At 44.4% G+C, this 17316-nt stretch overlaps 2 protein-coding genes across 3 annotated transcripts; both read right to left on the bottom strand.

Moving 5' to 3' along the window:
• Positions 1-526: 526 nt before the first annotated feature.
• zgc:101810 (uncharacterized protein LOC493612 homolog) lies at positions 527-5458 on the bottom strand. Of its 2 annotated transcripts, XM_034615000.1 has the most exons (9): positions 5285-5456; positions 4286-4396; positions 3307-3465; positions 3004-3133; positions 2724-2860; positions 2464-2613; positions 2077-2222; positions 1610-1742; positions 527-1084 (listed from the first exon to the last, which is right to left on the bottom strand). In XM_034615000.1, exons 1-9 carry the CDS (start codon positions 5330-5332, stop codon positions 914-916), a joined length of 1185 nt encoding a protein of 394 aa, XP_034470891.1. In that variant the 5' UTR covers positions 5333-5456; the 3' UTR covers positions 527-913. The 2 variants fall into 2 exon arrangements, with proteins under 2 accessions (XP_034470891.1, XP_034470892.1); XM_034615001.1 differs by lacking the exons at positions 527-1084; positions 1610-1742 and adding an exon at positions 1956-1967 and having other exon boundaries at positions 2000-2222; positions 5285-5458.
• Positions 5459-7183: 1725 nt separating this feature from the next.
• Positions 7184-11184, bottom strand: six7 (SIX homeobox 7). The gene is made up of 3 exons (XM_034615042.1): positions 9466-11184; positions 8381-8544; positions 7184-8155 (listed from the first exon to the last, which is right to left on the bottom strand). Exons 1-3 carry the CDS (start codon positions 9928-9930, stop codon positions 7945-7947), a joined length of 840 nt encoding a protein of 279 aa, XP_034470933.1. The 5' UTR covers positions 9931-11184; the 3' UTR covers positions 7184-7944.
• Between the last annotated feature and the right edge of the window lie 6132 nt (positions 11185-17316).

The following is a 17316-nucleotide window of genomic DNA, read 5'->3' as shown; positions in this document are numbered from 1 at the left end:
GACGTGTTTCTGAACATTGTTGCATGCTCTTTTCATTTATGGTGATGGCTCCTGCGGACGTGGTGTGGTATGTGTGCGTGAAGCATGTGTTCATTGTGGCAGCTCACTATTTCTTTTTGTGTAAAAGACATTACGATGTATTTTTGTCAGGTAACTTCAGTAACGCAATAAAAATTGCAATATTTGTTCTGCGGTGTCGTTACATGAGGTTTCTACTGTAGTGTTGGGGGGGGGGGGGGGGCACCGGGTGGCTCAGGAGGTGGAGAGGGTTTGATACCCTGCACCTCCAGACCCTGTGTGTGTGTGTGTGTGTGTGTGTGTGTGTGTGTGTGTGTGTGTGTGTGTGTGTGTGTGTGTGTGTGTGTGTGTGTGTGTGTGTGTGTGTGTGTGTGCTTTGAGTGGTTGATATATATAATAAATACAGTCCGTGTCATCTGAAGTCAACCACCAGAGGGAAGCAAATACAAACTTCACTTTTATCAAATTGTCTTATTAACTCATGAAAGACGGCACACGGCTTAATTAGCAGGTCTGATAACATTTATTCAAAAATGGCAGTTTTCCCTAAAGATATTTAATATCTGATCAATAAAATACTTGAAGTTAAAATGTCAAAATGCAAAAAAAACATCATATGAACCTTTGAGTTGTAATTTGTCTCTTTATCTCGACAGTAGATGTTTGTAGTCTGACACATTTCATTTCATTTTACATTGGGAACGTTCAAAGTAATTTGAGGATCAAAATTGTAATGAAAACACTTTTCTGGATATGTATTAATTAATTATGCATTAATTGATAAACAGATTGATTGATTGAATTCTTAATCAATGAATCCAGCACATGTAACTATGAAAAGTGATATAAAAATTGAAATATTTAGGTCACACCTTTATTTATTGATGTATTTAATTCATCTGACTCCACCCCCCAGTTTTTGCAGAACCCCCAGGCCCTTCTCCTCGTACTCGGCTCTGCTCAGCCAGAAGGAGTCCTTGTCCTTCATGATGTTGGCCAGCACAGCGCCACCTAGGAACACCATGTGTTTACGTCTGGGAGGGTCCTCGATGCGGATCTTGAACTTCTGCTCAGGGAGAAGCAGAGAGAACAGGGGAGGTGCAATTAAAACACAGAAGTAAATGGACATATTATTTATTCTTAATAATAATAAAACTGCTGCAAAAAAACGTTCTTGCAACAAATACAACATATATGCTGTATATATATATAAATAAATAACTTCCTCCTGGTCAAGCATTTAAAACAGATTAATATCAGAGAAACTCCACCTGCTGATGAAAACCATGTGTTATGGTTGAAAGCTCAGAAGCAAGTAAGTAAATGAACCTTGAAGTGAGATCGTTTTGTCAATTTTCATTATTATCGCAAAAGCTTTTATAATTTTTAAGCTGTTATATTTGTGGTATAAAACATGTATTACATTGATGGAAAAGGTTTTATGTGCTACAGATTACTGCAGAATTACATTAAGGGCTAATGCCATTTATGCAAAGGTCTTATAGAAGCGTAATCCTTGTGTAACATCTGACTCAACCTCCTGAGTGTTAGAGCCCAGATTATCAACACTGAACGAGGGAGAGGTCCTTACTGAGAGCTTCTGTGTGTCTCCGTCCAGCACCCGCTCCAGGTACAGCTGCTTGATCTCTCTCTCCAGTCGGGAGGGGAGGCCGGGGTACATGGTCGACCCCCCCGACAGGACGATGTGCTTATAGAAGTCCGCCCTGCTCACAGAACAGACAGATGGTGGAGGGGGCGTCAGAGAAACATCACTCTTCATTCAAGGAGACTCATTGTGCTCATATTCAGGTTTGGAATAAAAACTGAAAACACGTCACTGTCCTCAGACCGTCCATCGCTGCAGCTCCTCTTTTCAGCCTCTGTCTCAAACACTTGGTTTTAGCTCCTGTCTCTTTAAGACCCCCCCTCCTGATAAAGCCCAGTATGCTCTGATTGGTCAGCTGTAGGAAATGTCAGCCACCTATTTTTTAACTTTGCAGACTTTTACATTCACATAAAAACCTCCATAGGACACTAGAGGAAATGTGAGACTCGGACCTGAGGTCGATGTCGGCTGCCTGGATGGTGTTGAACAGCAGCTCGGCGACCCCTGCTCCCTCCACGTTGACGAGGTGAGGCTGGAAGAGAGCTTCAGGAGCGCCGAACCTCTCCCCGCCCACGTTCACCTGCCGGCCGTCGGGGAGCTGCACCACGAAACAACACAATTGGTTTCTGATCCTGAACATACAACGTTGTTTGTGATGCATGTGGACTCATAGGTGAAGAGATTATTCTGCTTCCTAATCTAAAGCTTCACAAGACAAGATTTATAGATTTAAACTGGGAACTTGTCCCTTGATCGTGGCATCGATTTTCTCATTTAATTCTCAGCCAGGAAACGGATAAGAGAGACTACTCCTTCGAGTTCTGAGTGTGTCACTGCACCGTGAAGGACTCCATCAGGTAGGTGGTCTCTGTGGCCAGACGCTGCTCCTGTTCGATGTTGTATCCCACGTAGCAGAGCTTCTCCTTCATCATGCGCACAGTCTCAAAGTCCGCCGAGTGGTTGAAGGCGTAACCGCGGAGGAGCAGGAGCTGGTGGTGCGAAGATGAGAGAAGAGGTTTTATTAACAGAGGCAACCACAAATTACATTTTCTAAGATTGTTCAGTTTCTCCACGTGTGCTCTCAAGTCTGCCGGCCCACCTTGATGAGGTAGCGCGTGATGTCACGTCCTGCGATGTCCAGCCTGCGTGTGAGGTGGGGTAAGGAGAAGCCCTCGTACACCGGACAGATGTGGGTGACACCGTCCCCCGAGTCCACGACCACGCCCGTCAGCAAACCTGAGGACCCGAGTGAAACATCCCAACAATCAATGAATCCATCGTTTATCAGCAGGAAGCAGACGAGGGTCTGAGCAGGAGAGAGAAGTTAGATGTTGGATTTCTTTCACCAGTACAAATTAAAGCAAGTTTAAATATGTCACCCTGAGCGTAGAGGGTGAGCACGGCCTGAATCGCCACGTAGATGCCGTGGAACTGGTACTTCTCAAACATGACCTCTGCGATCTTCTCCCGGTTCTTGGTGGGGTTCATGGGCGGCTCGGTCAGCAGGACCTTTAGAAGAAGTAAAGTCAAAGGTTTTCTGTGTTCGATGTCGATGTGTCCTTTTATTCCTCCAGCAGGAAAATGAAGTTTTAGTACTTGATTGTGTTTTGTTACTTCCTGCTGTGTAGCTTTATTCTGAAAGGTTAAAACTCGTTCTATGTAACATCTGCAGTTTGCTGCACCTTGCACTGTGTTGGGTCGACGTTCAGACAGTCTGGGCCGAAGGTGTAGTCCCACAGGTGGAGCATGTCCTCCCAGCAGCGCACCATGCCGTTCTCCATGGGGTAGGACACCTCCAGCATGGAGCGACACTCGCTGGCCTCGTCGCCCACCATCAGGTCCTGGGCAGGAAGTGGAGGAGGGGTTCAGCCATTGCTTTGGTAAGAACTCAGTGAATTTATCTTAGTACAAATAAAGAATCGTTTCTTTTCTTATGGAAACGGGGAAGGGAATTTTCTTTGTTGTCTTTTTTCTATATTTAAGTGATGCTACAAGTGTGTGTGTTACATTTAAACTTGCTCTGCTCCAATAGTATTAGATATTATATATATATATAGGCCAAAGTAAAAGGTTTCAGAAAGTACTTTAAATGTATTGAGGGCTCAACCGTTTGTTTTGGGGAATAAAAACAAATGAGTACTTTACAGAAAGATGAGGACAATTGTCCTGGGGACTCTGCTGCCTTTGTCTTGTTGGTATTGATAAAGAATTAGAAACCTGTGAACCTTCCACGTGTACTTTTAGTGGCCCTTTGCCCTCAGTCTCTATTTAATCCCTGTATCACGTCCTACAAGTAGTACAGGAGTTAACTGCTCAGCCTCCAGTTACATGAGGAACTTAACTGTGTCTCAGGAAGTGAAACGCTCGAATGAGCTGAGAGGGGGGGGGGGGGGGGGGGGGGGGAGGGGTCAGGCCTTTAATAAACTGAACAACTCACAATTAGAATATGAGAGATATTTCATCATGGGAGGTTCTTTTTAAGATGGTGACTCTGTTAGTTAATCTAGGTTTAAATACATGACTTGTATGTTGGTGTCTTTTGTCTCAAGTCAGAACCGTAGTGACAGCCGATTGGATGAGCAGTGCGACCTGGAGAAGAACCTGCTGGACCCTCCATGATCTCACTGAGCTCGGTGCACGCTCCTCTGAGTCCAGCCTCACCTTTATCTCGATGTTCCGCACTTTGGTGCTGGATCGTAGGATCGGTCGACCCACCATGGCGGGGAAGATGTGTTCAGGGAAGTTGGATCCTGCAAAGCCACACTTGACAAACTGCAGAGGGAAGTCAAACAGAAACATGGGAGGAGTTTAACGGAAAGTGTGTGTGTGTTGCCCTGAGTTAATCCTGCACATTAACTGTAAGTCTTTTGTATGGATGATTTCAATTCATAAATCAGTTCCATTTGCTTTTAATCCCTCACGAGGCTTAATCTGCATCCAGGAAACAGACCTAGAGTGTATTGTCATAAAGCTTTTACCAGATTATCACCTATTTGTCAAAGAGCGGTACTGCAATTTCATTACATCTTGAAAAGCATGTCGAATCATTGATCTGGTAGCTCTGCTGGGACATGGCCTCCCTGCAGACTGCTGCTGTGCTCATGGCTGCACCTCTGCACTGTCTCGACTTGTCTTAGTGACCATAGACACATTCCTTAGCCTGGGGGGGGGGGGGGGGGTGCAGGAGATTCCAAGCCGAGGCAGAAAACAAGCTACAGCAGTTTCCTGACGGCAGAGTCTGACATATGCAACTTGTAAAGGCCACTGTGGAGAATTCAAAAGTCACTTCTGGGGTTTAGGCATCTAAAATCTCTCTTCCTGCTTTTCATCCAATTGTTGCTCAGTGGAAAGTGTCACAACCATGTATGGCTGTGTGTGCACAGAGGCTGTGTGGCAAGTCCAGACAGATGTGGAATCAGGCTCTAGTATGCAAAGATTCACACCCCGCGCTGCTTCAGACGCTCGGCACTTAGCCTTCTTGGAACATTGTTAAAAATAAACCACTGGAATCAAACACACCTGTCGCAGGTCTGCACACACAAATCTGTAGCTTACATGGAGAGTCAATTATAATTCAATACAACATATGCTAGAGTAGAATGCTTGACTGATAGTGTTAATACTCTGTGTATTATACGATAGAATCCTAATAATACTCACCCCTGTGCCATTGTCACAGACCAGCACTTTCCTCCCCTGGCTGTCCATCCTCACACAGGTGCTGCACGAAGCTCTGGGTATCTGTCCCCTCCTGTCAGGACAGGGGTCCAACTAACAGATAGCTGATTCAAGATGTCTACACATCAGTTTCACGGTGACAACAGCTGACAGGTAAAGAAGGAGGCTGCTTCTCCTTCCAGCCTGGGCGGGATCTCTGAGAGGGAGGACACCCATTCTTTGGAAACACGAGAGGAGGAACAGACTAAAGCTCTTTTTTTAGGAGAGGAACCGGTTTCAGTGTTTTGAATGTTACAGAGAATACTTGGTCGTTACTCTGGAGACATATTTCTGTACTTATGATCACTGGTTTCTCTGTGTGATAATATTTTAGACATTTCTTCCAGACCTTTGAGCCTTTCTGGAAAGACCCACATCTGAGTCTCTGCTTCTTGAAGAATGTTTCATAGCCAATTTACATTTCAAGAAAGGATTGTGAATATTCCTAGTTTTGGTTTAAAGTCATATCATAGTACATATTGTACGGTATGATACGAACTTTGGATATGATGCAATTATCAAAGTAAGTTTCTTTATGTATATATATTAAAATCATTACTAAATTGTTTGACCTTTTATAAAAACACTTTGGATTTTAGCGAATTTTTCATCGTTGTATTTCTTGTATTTCAGTCGCCTAATATTATTATTATTATTATTATTAATATCTGTATTTCACAACAGTTGAGAACCTTTTTTACTTTTTTAGTTTAGATGTAACGTGAACAAAATGTTATATATGTTATTTTTTAACCAGAATCTTCATCAACAAATAAATTGAAAAGTTTATTATTAAGTTTAGCATCTATATTAGGTTGACGCCCACTGGACACACGTCACTTCCGGCCGCCATGTTTGTTGTTATGTCTCGCAACATGCTAGCAGAATTAAAGACTTGTCTCCGTCTCTCCGGAGGTTTGAAGGAGGATTTGTCAACGTGGACATGTCTTTTAAACTCCGGTGAGTGTTTGTGAGGTTTCATGTTTGAACATTTAAAAGCTACAGATGTTTCCTCTGGAGGCTGAAAACAGAGCTAACAGCAGATGCTAATGCTAATGTTGCTCCATGTCTCACACCAGCAGAGGTGAACTAGGTTTGTTTTGACTCTTCATCACCAGAGAGCGATGAAGAGTCAAAGCTGAAAGACATGACGATCTGCTGCATCGAGAACTGGAGCAGAAGTTACTGATGTTCCACCATCACTGCTCCTGCTGCTGATATCACCTGATCTGCTTCCACTGCTGTTTCTGCTCTTTACACAGGGATCCAAACCCTTACTGTGAAAACCAGCTGCTGTCAGTTCTTCTCCTGATTCTCTTCACTAAGATCGAAGCGTAACAATCGTTAAAGGTCTTCCAGCTCGAGATGTCGAGACGCAGAAGATCCAGTAAAGCTTCCAGATGAATCTGCGCGTCCTGCAGGAGGAGCTGCACACTGTCGCACAAACAAGTTCCAGTTGTCTGTGTACATTTGGATAAAAATAGTTTCATTTATTTACACAAAACATTTACAAAATGCATCTTTTCATGAACGTGTGACGGGAAAGAAAGACAGCAGACGGTAAACCGTCCTTCTGACGCGGGGACACGATCACATGGGACCAGGTCTCACTGTTCTCAAATGTAATAGGCACACTGAGTTAAGACCTCTTTTTTTAAATTGTCGTTTCTGTTTCACTTCCTGCAGGAAAACCATCGTCAGAGCAGCGTCGAAAGAAAACCACCAAAAGAGAAGTGGCCGGTGGAACCCAGCAGGTAGCAGAGACTGGTGGTTTGAGCAGCACGTGAACGTGATCACAGAGAAAACACTCGTTTAACGTCACTGTGAGTTATTGCGTTGATAAAGACTGATGCCCTTTGTTCCTTTTTAAGGCAATGAAATGTGTTGACTTGCTCGTTTGCTATGTTTACATGCACATTATTATTATTATTATTATTAAGGTCAGAGCAAAGCCGTTCTTCAGGATCACTGAATGAAACTGGATTTACACGGTTTCATAAAGTGAATCGTTCTTATGTTTGCATGAAAATATCCAGTCTGGGTTTTGCTTTGCTCTGATAATAGTCCAATTATAAATGTTTGCATGTAAACATATTCACATACAATAGTAGCCTACTCAAGGCATTTAATGTTCACCGTGTCTGAGCAGTCTCCAAACAAATGTATTACGTCGCTTACAATAAAACTATTAGAAAGTGATCTATCAAAATATTCACTGAAATCTGTATCAAAACTTAAAGTATTAATATTCACATTATCTAAAGACCGTTGGTGTTATTTCTATAAATACTTTTCCTGAGAGTACTTGTGTCTTGTAGGACTTCTATGCAGATGTTTACCTATGTACAGTCCAGAGTCACGGTTCATTCATTCATAAAACAGTGAAGGTCATGTTTGTGCCATGGTGCTTTTTTTAAGTGCATTATGTTTTTGCATATCGTTCCGTCTGAGCCACAGCAGCTCTCCGTGCTCGTCCACCTTCCTGCGCGGACATCTCCGTGCGTCCGCAGCCACAGATTGTCTCTGTCGTACGTCTGAGGACGGACGCTGCTCTCGTCCCTGCAGGAAACAAGAGTCTGTCCATGAACGAGAGTCCCGTCCTCTCAAGACTCAAACTCGCTGTCGCTGCTGACGGAGATCTCCGGAGTGGAGGCTCCCGTCCCCCTGCGCTCGGTCTCTGTGCTGCAGTCGCTGGCCTCCGGGCTGCCCGGGTGGCGAGGGGAGGGAGGTAGAAGGTGGGGGTGGTGGCGACGCTCTTGAAGGGACCCGTCCGGGGAGCTTTCCGAGGGAAGGTGGGACGGATCCTGTTGCAATCTGGGTGGAGGGAGAGATGAGAGTGAGGACAGGGTTGTAAATATGAGCTCTTTGGTTTAGACAAGCCCCGGAGGGAAGAGCTAAAAAGGTTTCTTTAGTTTAAACACATTTAATAATGTGTCCTCATCGCTGTACCTCATGATATCAGCAGTTTTTCACATTTTTAAAGGACTCATGGTCTTTTATTTTGTTGAATTAATAAATCTTTGGTCATTTCTGACGTACCTGTTCTTTGCAGATGCGGCCCGGTCCCTTTGGCGGCGGTTCTTGAACCAGTTGCCGACCTGTGTGGGTGTGAGTCCGGTGGCCTGCGCCAGATGCCGTTTCCTGGACGGGTTGGGGTACGGGTCTTGGAGGTACCACTCTCTCAGCAAACTGCGAGTTCTTTCCTGGAGGACACATCGGAACATGCGGCTTAATTAGGCGTCCGTGTTGTTTTCATCCCATTAAACCACAATAATCTCAACACTCTCATATGATATAATCTTGTTAGATTCGGTTTATTAACAGATAATCATCCACTAAATTGGATCATGTTAATGTGCTTCTGAGTTTTGAATTAGAGATTAAGTAGATTTATGAGCAATACTTTGCCCCCCCACAAGAGGGAGATGACACACACAAATACACCGAAGAAGCAAAGAGCAGGTTTGGTTTGTTGCTCATTTCTCTCTTTTAACTTTATCGTAACTTTAATGACACTTAAAATGTAAATATGATGAAACTGTCCATCACGTTGTTAGTGACAGTGACCGGACGAATAGTTTAATAAATAAAACATAACAACTTTAATGGTTTCTAACAGCAAAAGTCTGTCGGCATCACTCCAGTCGTCTGCTCCTAAACTTCGTAGATAGGACTCCTGCAGCTCTGTGCTCAAAGCAAAGCTCAAGTAGTTGGTATTTGGAAGGAGAAGCTGCTAATTAAAGAGAAGATGACACTGTGATGAATCCCGTGGGGGGATGTGGCCCTTTGCTGCAGCATCTAGTGACTACAAGAAGAAACCAGATGCACAGGTAAACACAGCCTGTAGTTAGTTATTTACAAGCTGTAAACAGGATGAATGTACAGTAATCTGACGTGGAATCATAAATAACTGAGATTTGTGTGAGATGTCTGATCTTAAGCAGTTTAGTGGCTTCAGGGCCGAAGGCAGGAGGATCACCATGTGAACCGTTATCTTCTGGCTCAGCTCAGACCAGAGTCAGGTCGAAAAGGCAAAGTGATGCTCAGGTTCTCAAAATGAAGATGTGGTGGTTTTCTGTGTTTTGTGAACACGTGGCCACTCAAACCATCACGTCCCAGTTTACCTTGAAGCAGTGCGTCTTCTGCTCGCCGTCCCAGATGGTGCGGGGCAGAGGGAACTTCTTGCGGATCCGGTACTTCTCCACCGGGCCCAGCGGCCGGCCGCGCAGCCTCTCCGCCTCCCGGTAGTGCGCGTCCAGCCACAGGTCCTGGAGCTTGGCGTGCGACTCGCGCGTGAACCTGTGGCTCTGGAGGATCTGGTACAGAGCCTCAAAGTTTCCTCCGTGGAAAGCGACCAGCGCCCGGGCTCGCATCACCGACTCGTGTCGGTTGAGCGCCTCCCCGGCGGAGCCCGGCACGGCGGCGGGCAGGGACCAGAGGAACCGGCCGAGGCGCTCGATGTCCCCGGTCTCCTCCAGGTTCTCGCACACCCGAGCGACCTGGTCCGGTGTGAACATCGGCAACGGGAACATGTCGCCTGGCTGCTGTCGGAGCTCACAGGAGAAGCTGTGCAGGTTCCTAGGGCGCATGGATCGATGTGTCCACCGGTGCGTAAAAGTCCGTGCGCTCTCTCCACTTCACTTTATTGACACTTGCAGCATCTATCTGCTGCGGCTCTTACGCAACTGAGGGTTTCCTGGTATTGGAGTAATTCAGAGAAACTGGTGCCCGAGGGAGCAGGCGAATAAAGGAGGAGGACAAGGAGTCAACCTGTATTTATAGAGAGATACAATTAGCATCTCTGTAGTTGTTTTGAGAAGGATTATACATCCCGGCCATTAGCCTCTTAGTGGGGGGTTGTGTGTACAGAGGTGACTGGCTGATCAGCTTGTTTGGCTTAGCCTGAGGATACATTGACTGCCAGGATAACTGCAGTGAGCAAACAAGAGAGGATAGGTCATTTAATAGGTCTGATCTGATGGAGATGGATTCCTGCCTCAGGGGGAGGTGAGCGTGGAGGAAAGGTTGTTTCATAAAAACTAACTCAGACATAACTTTACAAACTGTAGGTCAAATGTCTGTGAATTAAGTTTCCTGGTGTCGACTTTATGACAGAGGGAAAACTTCCAAATCCCAGTTATTGCTTGGATGGTCCCAGTGCTCATGGTTTTGTAAACTGGACATTTGGTCCAGAGGACCCGTCGGGGCACAAAGCTGTGGCGATCTCAGACCAGCTAATACCCGTGTAATTAAAACGGACGTGGTGGCACCTCGGGGCTATCCCCCTGACCTCCAGCCAGGCCGAGACAGGAGGAAAACGCCCCGAGACATGGATGTGAGGCCGAGCAACTCCAGGGCTCATGATCCGCTGCCCGGTTCAATCCCTGTCATCTGAGTAGCTCATTAATCAGTCTTAGTTTTCTTATTAATCAGGATAAAGAGCCTGTAAGCATCTGTCAGCTATAATGCAAACATGTTACGTTTCATTTGCACATAATAACCAACGGGGGGGAAATCAGCGTGTCAATTACGCATCAACAGATCAAACCCTGAATACAGAATTTTAGATTATAGATCTTAACAATAAACACCTGTGGTCAGACATAGATTAGTCCAGTGAATATGAGGCTTTGCATGAAGGTTGCAGTCAGGTGAAGGATGATCTGGTTTAAAATAAGGTGAAGGGGTTTAATCGACTAATCCGTCTAGAATACAGATATGAGCCAGACACCGAGGCCCCGGCAGCCAACATCTGGAGTTACGTTTATTAATTAGGATGTTTTGGATCTGATCGTTAGACGACAGTTTTCTTTTATGTGTGACATGAATCCTCGAATCATAAAATAAACTGGAAGGGCCGAACTGTTCCCTGATTTAACACATTTTAATTGACCTCATCCAGATGCATGAATTATCCTCTGAGAAATCAGGGGAAATGTTGAGAAACAACCTTTTCCTCGATTTTATCACTAACCTGTAACCACAGCAGATATTAACCAGATTCATTGTGTTGACATAGTTAAAGTCACATGACCCGCTGACTAATCCTTTCAGCCAGTCACAAGAGGAGGCTGCACGAATCCTCTGGTGAGACGTTCAGCAGAGTTTGGGCTGTAGAAGGAGTTTAGAGTCACTAAGCAGAGGACAAGCATTTGATATGTGTTAGATCCTAAATCTAGATTAAAATACCAGGTGGGATTGGTAGGCTAATGGAAAGGGGATTGTGTGTCTGTGTGTGTCTCTGTGTGTGTGTGTGTGTGTCAGTGCACTGGGGCACAGAAGGGGAGAAATGACCTCGGTGAAGATCATGCTCACAGCTAATCTAACCCCTCTAAGTTTCAGACACTTCGCGCCAATCACCACCACACACACACAGACACACACAGACACACACACCCCCTCACACGCACACACAGACACACACACAGACACACACGCACACACACACATACACACAGACACACTCACCTTCATTACAAGAAATCCGCTCGTCCAATCTGTTTAACACTTTGAGTGCAGACTGAACCAAAATCTGCTTAAGTGCTCCCAAGCCGTTACAACAGGATGGTGTAAGAGGGTGGTGGGATGAACAGATGATGTGTGTGTTTGTAGAAACAGGGCAGATCATATAAATATCATATATTTATATATATTTATATGATTCACTCTTGACTTCACTGGTGATGCTACTGCAACTGATATTTTAAGGACTCACATGAGTCCGGGATGTTCCGGTGTTTCCCCAGAAACCGATTTGACACCAGAGCATTTAAAGAAATAACATCTCACAGTATATAACTTCAACAGCTGCATGCTGATAATGCTGCATTGAAGTTATGATTGTTATCATTGTTATATGACCTGGATCAGGTTAAACCCTTTGAAAAACTAATTCATGCAGAGAATGATACAAATATTATATAAACTATAAAATATAAACATTACATTTTGGTGCTGATGCAGGATTTTCTTTCACTTCCTGTAACACTGTGAGATCATAACTTTAATTTGTCATTTTCACCAATTTCCTAGGAAAAAAAAACATCAGGCACATTCAGGGGACTATTAAGAGTGAGACTTAAACAGATGCCTTAAAAATGACCTGTTTATTTTGCCAACAGGCAAAGCGGGGGGGGGGGGGCATGCACGTGTGTGTCTGTGCGTGGAAATGAGGGCGGGGGGGGGGGGGGGTGTAACCATGCTGTATAAATCCACACCAAGCACAATTAACAAGCAATTGGGAGGAGAAGTAATTAGTATTATCTACTTATCACCATCAACCCCTATTCAGAGGAAAATGGGTTAAAAAACATAATGACACACGCACACTAATTCCCCCCCAGGCAAATGTGTAAAGGCTAATTACAAGCTCATTTGCAGCTGAATGGCAGTATCCTCTGTCAGACAGGTCTATCCCCCCCCCCCCGCTCCCCGGCACACTGGGTGTTAGCTTTGCCTCTCGGCCCACGCTGATACCGCTGCCAAACAAACGACAGGAAGGACTTCCCCAGAGCAGAGAGAGGAACATCCCTTGATTCAATACACACAGGTGATATAAAGCAAATGTGGACTGATGGGGGGGGGGGTTCTATTCAAACTCTAAAGTAGACGTTTACATTTGTATTTTATATCTAAATAAAGTAAATAGATGCATAATATATGTAATAGATATATTATATTATACATCTATTTAATATATAAAGAAACATCTGACATGCATCCGATGTCTTCAGAGACTTTGGTTCTTGCGAAGCTTGTGAGGTTTAAACATCTTAAATGTATTAGCTGTGAGATTTTTAATTTATATTCATCTAAAGTTGACCAATTCCAATTTATCGCTTTTCCACAACCAGCAGCACAAACCATATAAAATGTTTGACCATGAAGAGAACCAGTAAATATTCCCTGTGAGAAGGTGGAACCAGTGACCTTGAAAGGTTTAAAGATCATTTGGTATCAGTGTTGTCGTGGTAGAGCTGAAACCTTCACCCAGGCCCAGCAGCTAAACCCAACCTCCTGGTTATAAGTGTGTTCATCATCTCTGCCCTGATCAGGAACCTTCGAGGTCACAACTCTTTAGTGTTTAGAAGTTTAACGGCCAAATGAATCGACCTCTCTTTTCTTATTCAGTGACCATGTCATAGTTCTATGTCAGATCTTAACCTCACGTTACAAACCAACAAGTTCATTGTGCTGCCATTTGCAAATCGTGCAAATTGAACATGGTGCTGAATTCAAGAAGTCTGTATTTGGACTGAAGTTACTTTAACAATGACCTGCCTGTAACCTTGAGTTCCTGTCAGGGCAGATCTGCAGCACGTCGTAAACCAGGAGCTTCTTATTGAACTATTCATGTTTAGTGTAGTTATTTCTAGTCCAGAGGACATACAGCATGACCAAGAGCTTTCCATATCTCTGACTAATGCCCTATTTCACCACGCTAAAGAATCGTCCATTGATCTGGAACCATCCCAACCATTAAAGGGCTCTTCCGTGGGTCACGTCCCACCCCTCCACAAAGTGTCATGGAAATCGGTTGAGGAGTTTTTGCGTCACTAACAAACACAAATTCCGAGGGAGCTTGAACTGAAGAGATCTGATCTTCCAGGAAGTTGTGTGAACCCAACTGGAGACACTGGGAGTCAGTGAGGTTTCTTTACACCACCGCACATCCAGGGGAAATCCCCACTGCGTGAATTAATAAGCAACCAGCTCCTTGACACGTACAGGTGTGAAGTCTGGAGATTATTTGTGTAATGAGATGTTCTTCTCAGGTGTCGTTCAGCGGCAGATTGGGTTTTGGTTCCCTCCTGTATATCGAACCTCCCCCAGACATATCATGCTCCGTGTTTGAGGGATCAGCTTACCACGAGCTCACGGTTAGCTGGCAAACTCTGATTTAAGCCTTTAAAAAATAGCCCCGGCAGATGACTGCTCGCGCTGGATTATTGCTTCTCTCGCTCGGTTGTGGCGGCAGAGTTGTGAATACTGAGAAGTGACACAGCCGCTGATGCAACAGGTCGAGTTACAACACGAATGTTTTCAAGAACCAGATCAATGAAAATCACAGAAATGTGTCGTCTCGGTTCAGCTGCACTGAACTTTAAGTAACTTCTAAGTAAATTAAACACATTTGTTCTGGATAAACAAAGATTAGATAAATACATTTTGTAGCCACAACCCCATGTGTCCAGTTTCTAATAAACGAGAATGTCCCTCTTGAAACCACATTCACCAGATCCAGATCCAGATCTTTACCTGGATCTGCACGGATTCACACACATGCTCATCGATGACAGTCCACTAAACATGGCAGATGTTCTTCATCAAGATCCATGAGTTATTCTCTGAGAGATGAGGGAACATGTTGAGAACTCCTTGCACAATGTTACAGGAAGTGAAAAGACAGAATCCTGGATCCACAGCAAAGTTTCATGGTTTCTTTCTTGACCGATACCAGGTCCACCGGTTTGATTTGGATTCCTTGTACAGAAGAGGAAATCTCATGTCCTTTTTCTTAAAGCACATCCAGGAATAACGATGGTAGATTCACAAACCCTTTCCAATCACTTTTATAAGACTTCAAATTTAAATATACGCTGTTGTGATGATAAGGAATTGAACAGTGTCAAGTGAATATTGTTTCATCTTCTTATCAAACCCTCCTCTTCCTCTTCTTCCCTCCATCATCATATGTGACAGGTGTTGCTGGAGTTGTTTAGGAATCCTGAGGGATTTAAGGTGGGACTTATTCTTACCTAATACTATAATGCTCATTAATTCCTGCTTTGGTGACTCCCCCCCCCTGATCCTCTCTGGTCGGCCCATCCTCTGCTGACGCTGTCAGGGCCTCGACTCTGAGGCTGCTCAGCTGTCAGACGGGGAGAAGCAGTGGAAGATGTGTTCTGGGGGGGAATCGCCGGGGGAGGGCGGGAACATGGGATTGAAAGATGAGGGGTTTGAACGTGTCACAACCACAGAGAAGTGGGGGTGTCGGACACAGGAGTGTGTGTGCAGGGATTTCAGGAATGTTGTGTCCACTAGTTGTTGGACACGACACACGATAAAGCTAATCTGCTACAGGAATCTAGTTCCTCAGCTGGAACCTGGGTTCAAACCTCATGACTGTCTTCGACTCTGTTGACGCTGGACACAGTTTGTCCCAGTTTCCTTGCTCCTCTACTTGAACTCTAATCCTATTGTACATCGAGTTCATGTAGTGAAGTGCAGTTGTTCAGGCAGGTTTGAATCTGGACCCCAGGGTCTTCAGTTGTAGTTTCTACATTTCATCTGTTATGTATGATTATCAAAAACAAATGAGAGTGAAATAAAAAGAGAAAACAAACGGTTTAGTTTCAGTTCATTTTTTTTTTACAAGAGCCATAATTATCTCAATAAAAATGTAGGAAATCAAAACAATCCATGTGGATGATGCTGCTCATGGACGTTTCCTGTCCTCAGGTCTGAACCCATCCGGACTGAGCCCCTTGTGTGTCTGTCAACATGTGTCTGAGCTGCACCAACTGTCCACGACTGTTTTGTGTTTCTTCTTAACTCTGAGTCACTTCTCCGTCAAGTGCAATGACATCATCGACAGCATTTGACATTATGACGTCATCACCCAAAACCAGTGAAATCAAACACAGCTGGTTTATATGGATTTTTGTGTAAAGTCATGTAGTGAGAAGTTTAATCTGTCATATAAATCCTAATCTCCTGTATTACTCCTTTATTCAGAATATTAACCAGAGTTCAGCCGCGTTACTTGAAACCAGATCAGTTGCTCCTCTTAGTGAACTCTGGTAACTTTAATATTTACAGCCACAGAGTGAGTAAAATCCATATTTCATTAGTTTTCCGCAGTGAGCACAGCTTGATAATATCACTGAAATCCTGCAGGTAATCTATGAGACGTGTTGGCAGACACCCAGTTTGTGTTGTGCAAACACGGGGTAATTGTATCATAGCTTCCATCATCTGTTACTGAATGATTCTAATAAATGATCCTTGTATTAGCGCATCGATCGAAGCAGAATTAACTCACCACTGTAAATATATGTGTGTGTGTGTGTGTGTGTGTGTGTGTGTGTGTGTGTGTGTTGAACATATGTTTCAGGGTTTCACTTCACGCTGCGTTGGTACAGTATGAATTTTTGAATTCCTGTCAGCCCAGCGTGACGCAGCTAATACGTTAGCCTATAATGACTCCTATTGATTACTCACCTGTGTGTGTGTGTGTGTGTATTTTTGTATGTCTGTTGTGTCTTTTCCCGCTGGGTTTATGTGACAGCAGGGGTGGGAGGCTAAGAGGCGTTAGCTTGGTGAGAAGGATTACCTCTATCTGTTAGTCCTCCTTTTCTCTCCCCGGGCAGTGTCACGTCTCATTACTTCTGTCCTCCAGGCTGGATCGTCTGGCTTTAGCGGGATACATTTAAAACGCAGGCCGCGCGGGTGTCCAGGAACACCAGGTTTACAGGCAGAGTGATATGTGTGCCCTTTGCCTGAGAGGCTTTTTCCAGTAAGCAGACAGGTAAACTTCTCCCAAAGCTGGCATTGATGGCAGCTAAGCCTCCACTTGTTTAAGTGAAGCGGATGGCTGCATCTCGGAGAGAGACACGCTCAGCCGTCTGTTTCCTGCGTGTGATTAACATGTAACATAACACACAACATGCATATGAAGAGGGGAGGAGAGGTCCCCAGCAGCGTGGGCGTATAACACTGAGGGTGGAGATGGAAGTCCAGTTACGTTTAGAGGTAAAAAGATGGAAACCAGGAACATAAGATCTTTAGGGGGGGGGGGGGGGGGGGGTGTCTGGAAACACATTTAACTCATCATTTTAGCAGTGAATTGTTCCATAATGTCTTTTTAATGCATTTTAAAGACAATTCCTCCAGAGACATTTTCCTGTTTATATCTGGTGTCCACATGTTTTTAACCCTTTACATTCAAAAATACCAAAGTTATCCAAGTACTG

The sequence above is a fragment of the Hippoglossus hippoglossus genome, chromosome 18, assembly GCF_009819705.1.
Source record: "Hippoglossus hippoglossus isolate fHipHip1 chromosome 18, fHipHip1.pri, whole genome shotgun sequence".
NCBI classification, from domain to species: domain Eukaryota; kingdom Metazoa; phylum Chordata; class Actinopteri; order Pleuronectiformes; family Pleuronectidae; genus Hippoglossus; species Hippoglossus hippoglossus.
Note: the sequence above shows the minus strand (reverse complement) of the source record. Positions and strands in the feature narration are given on the sequence as shown.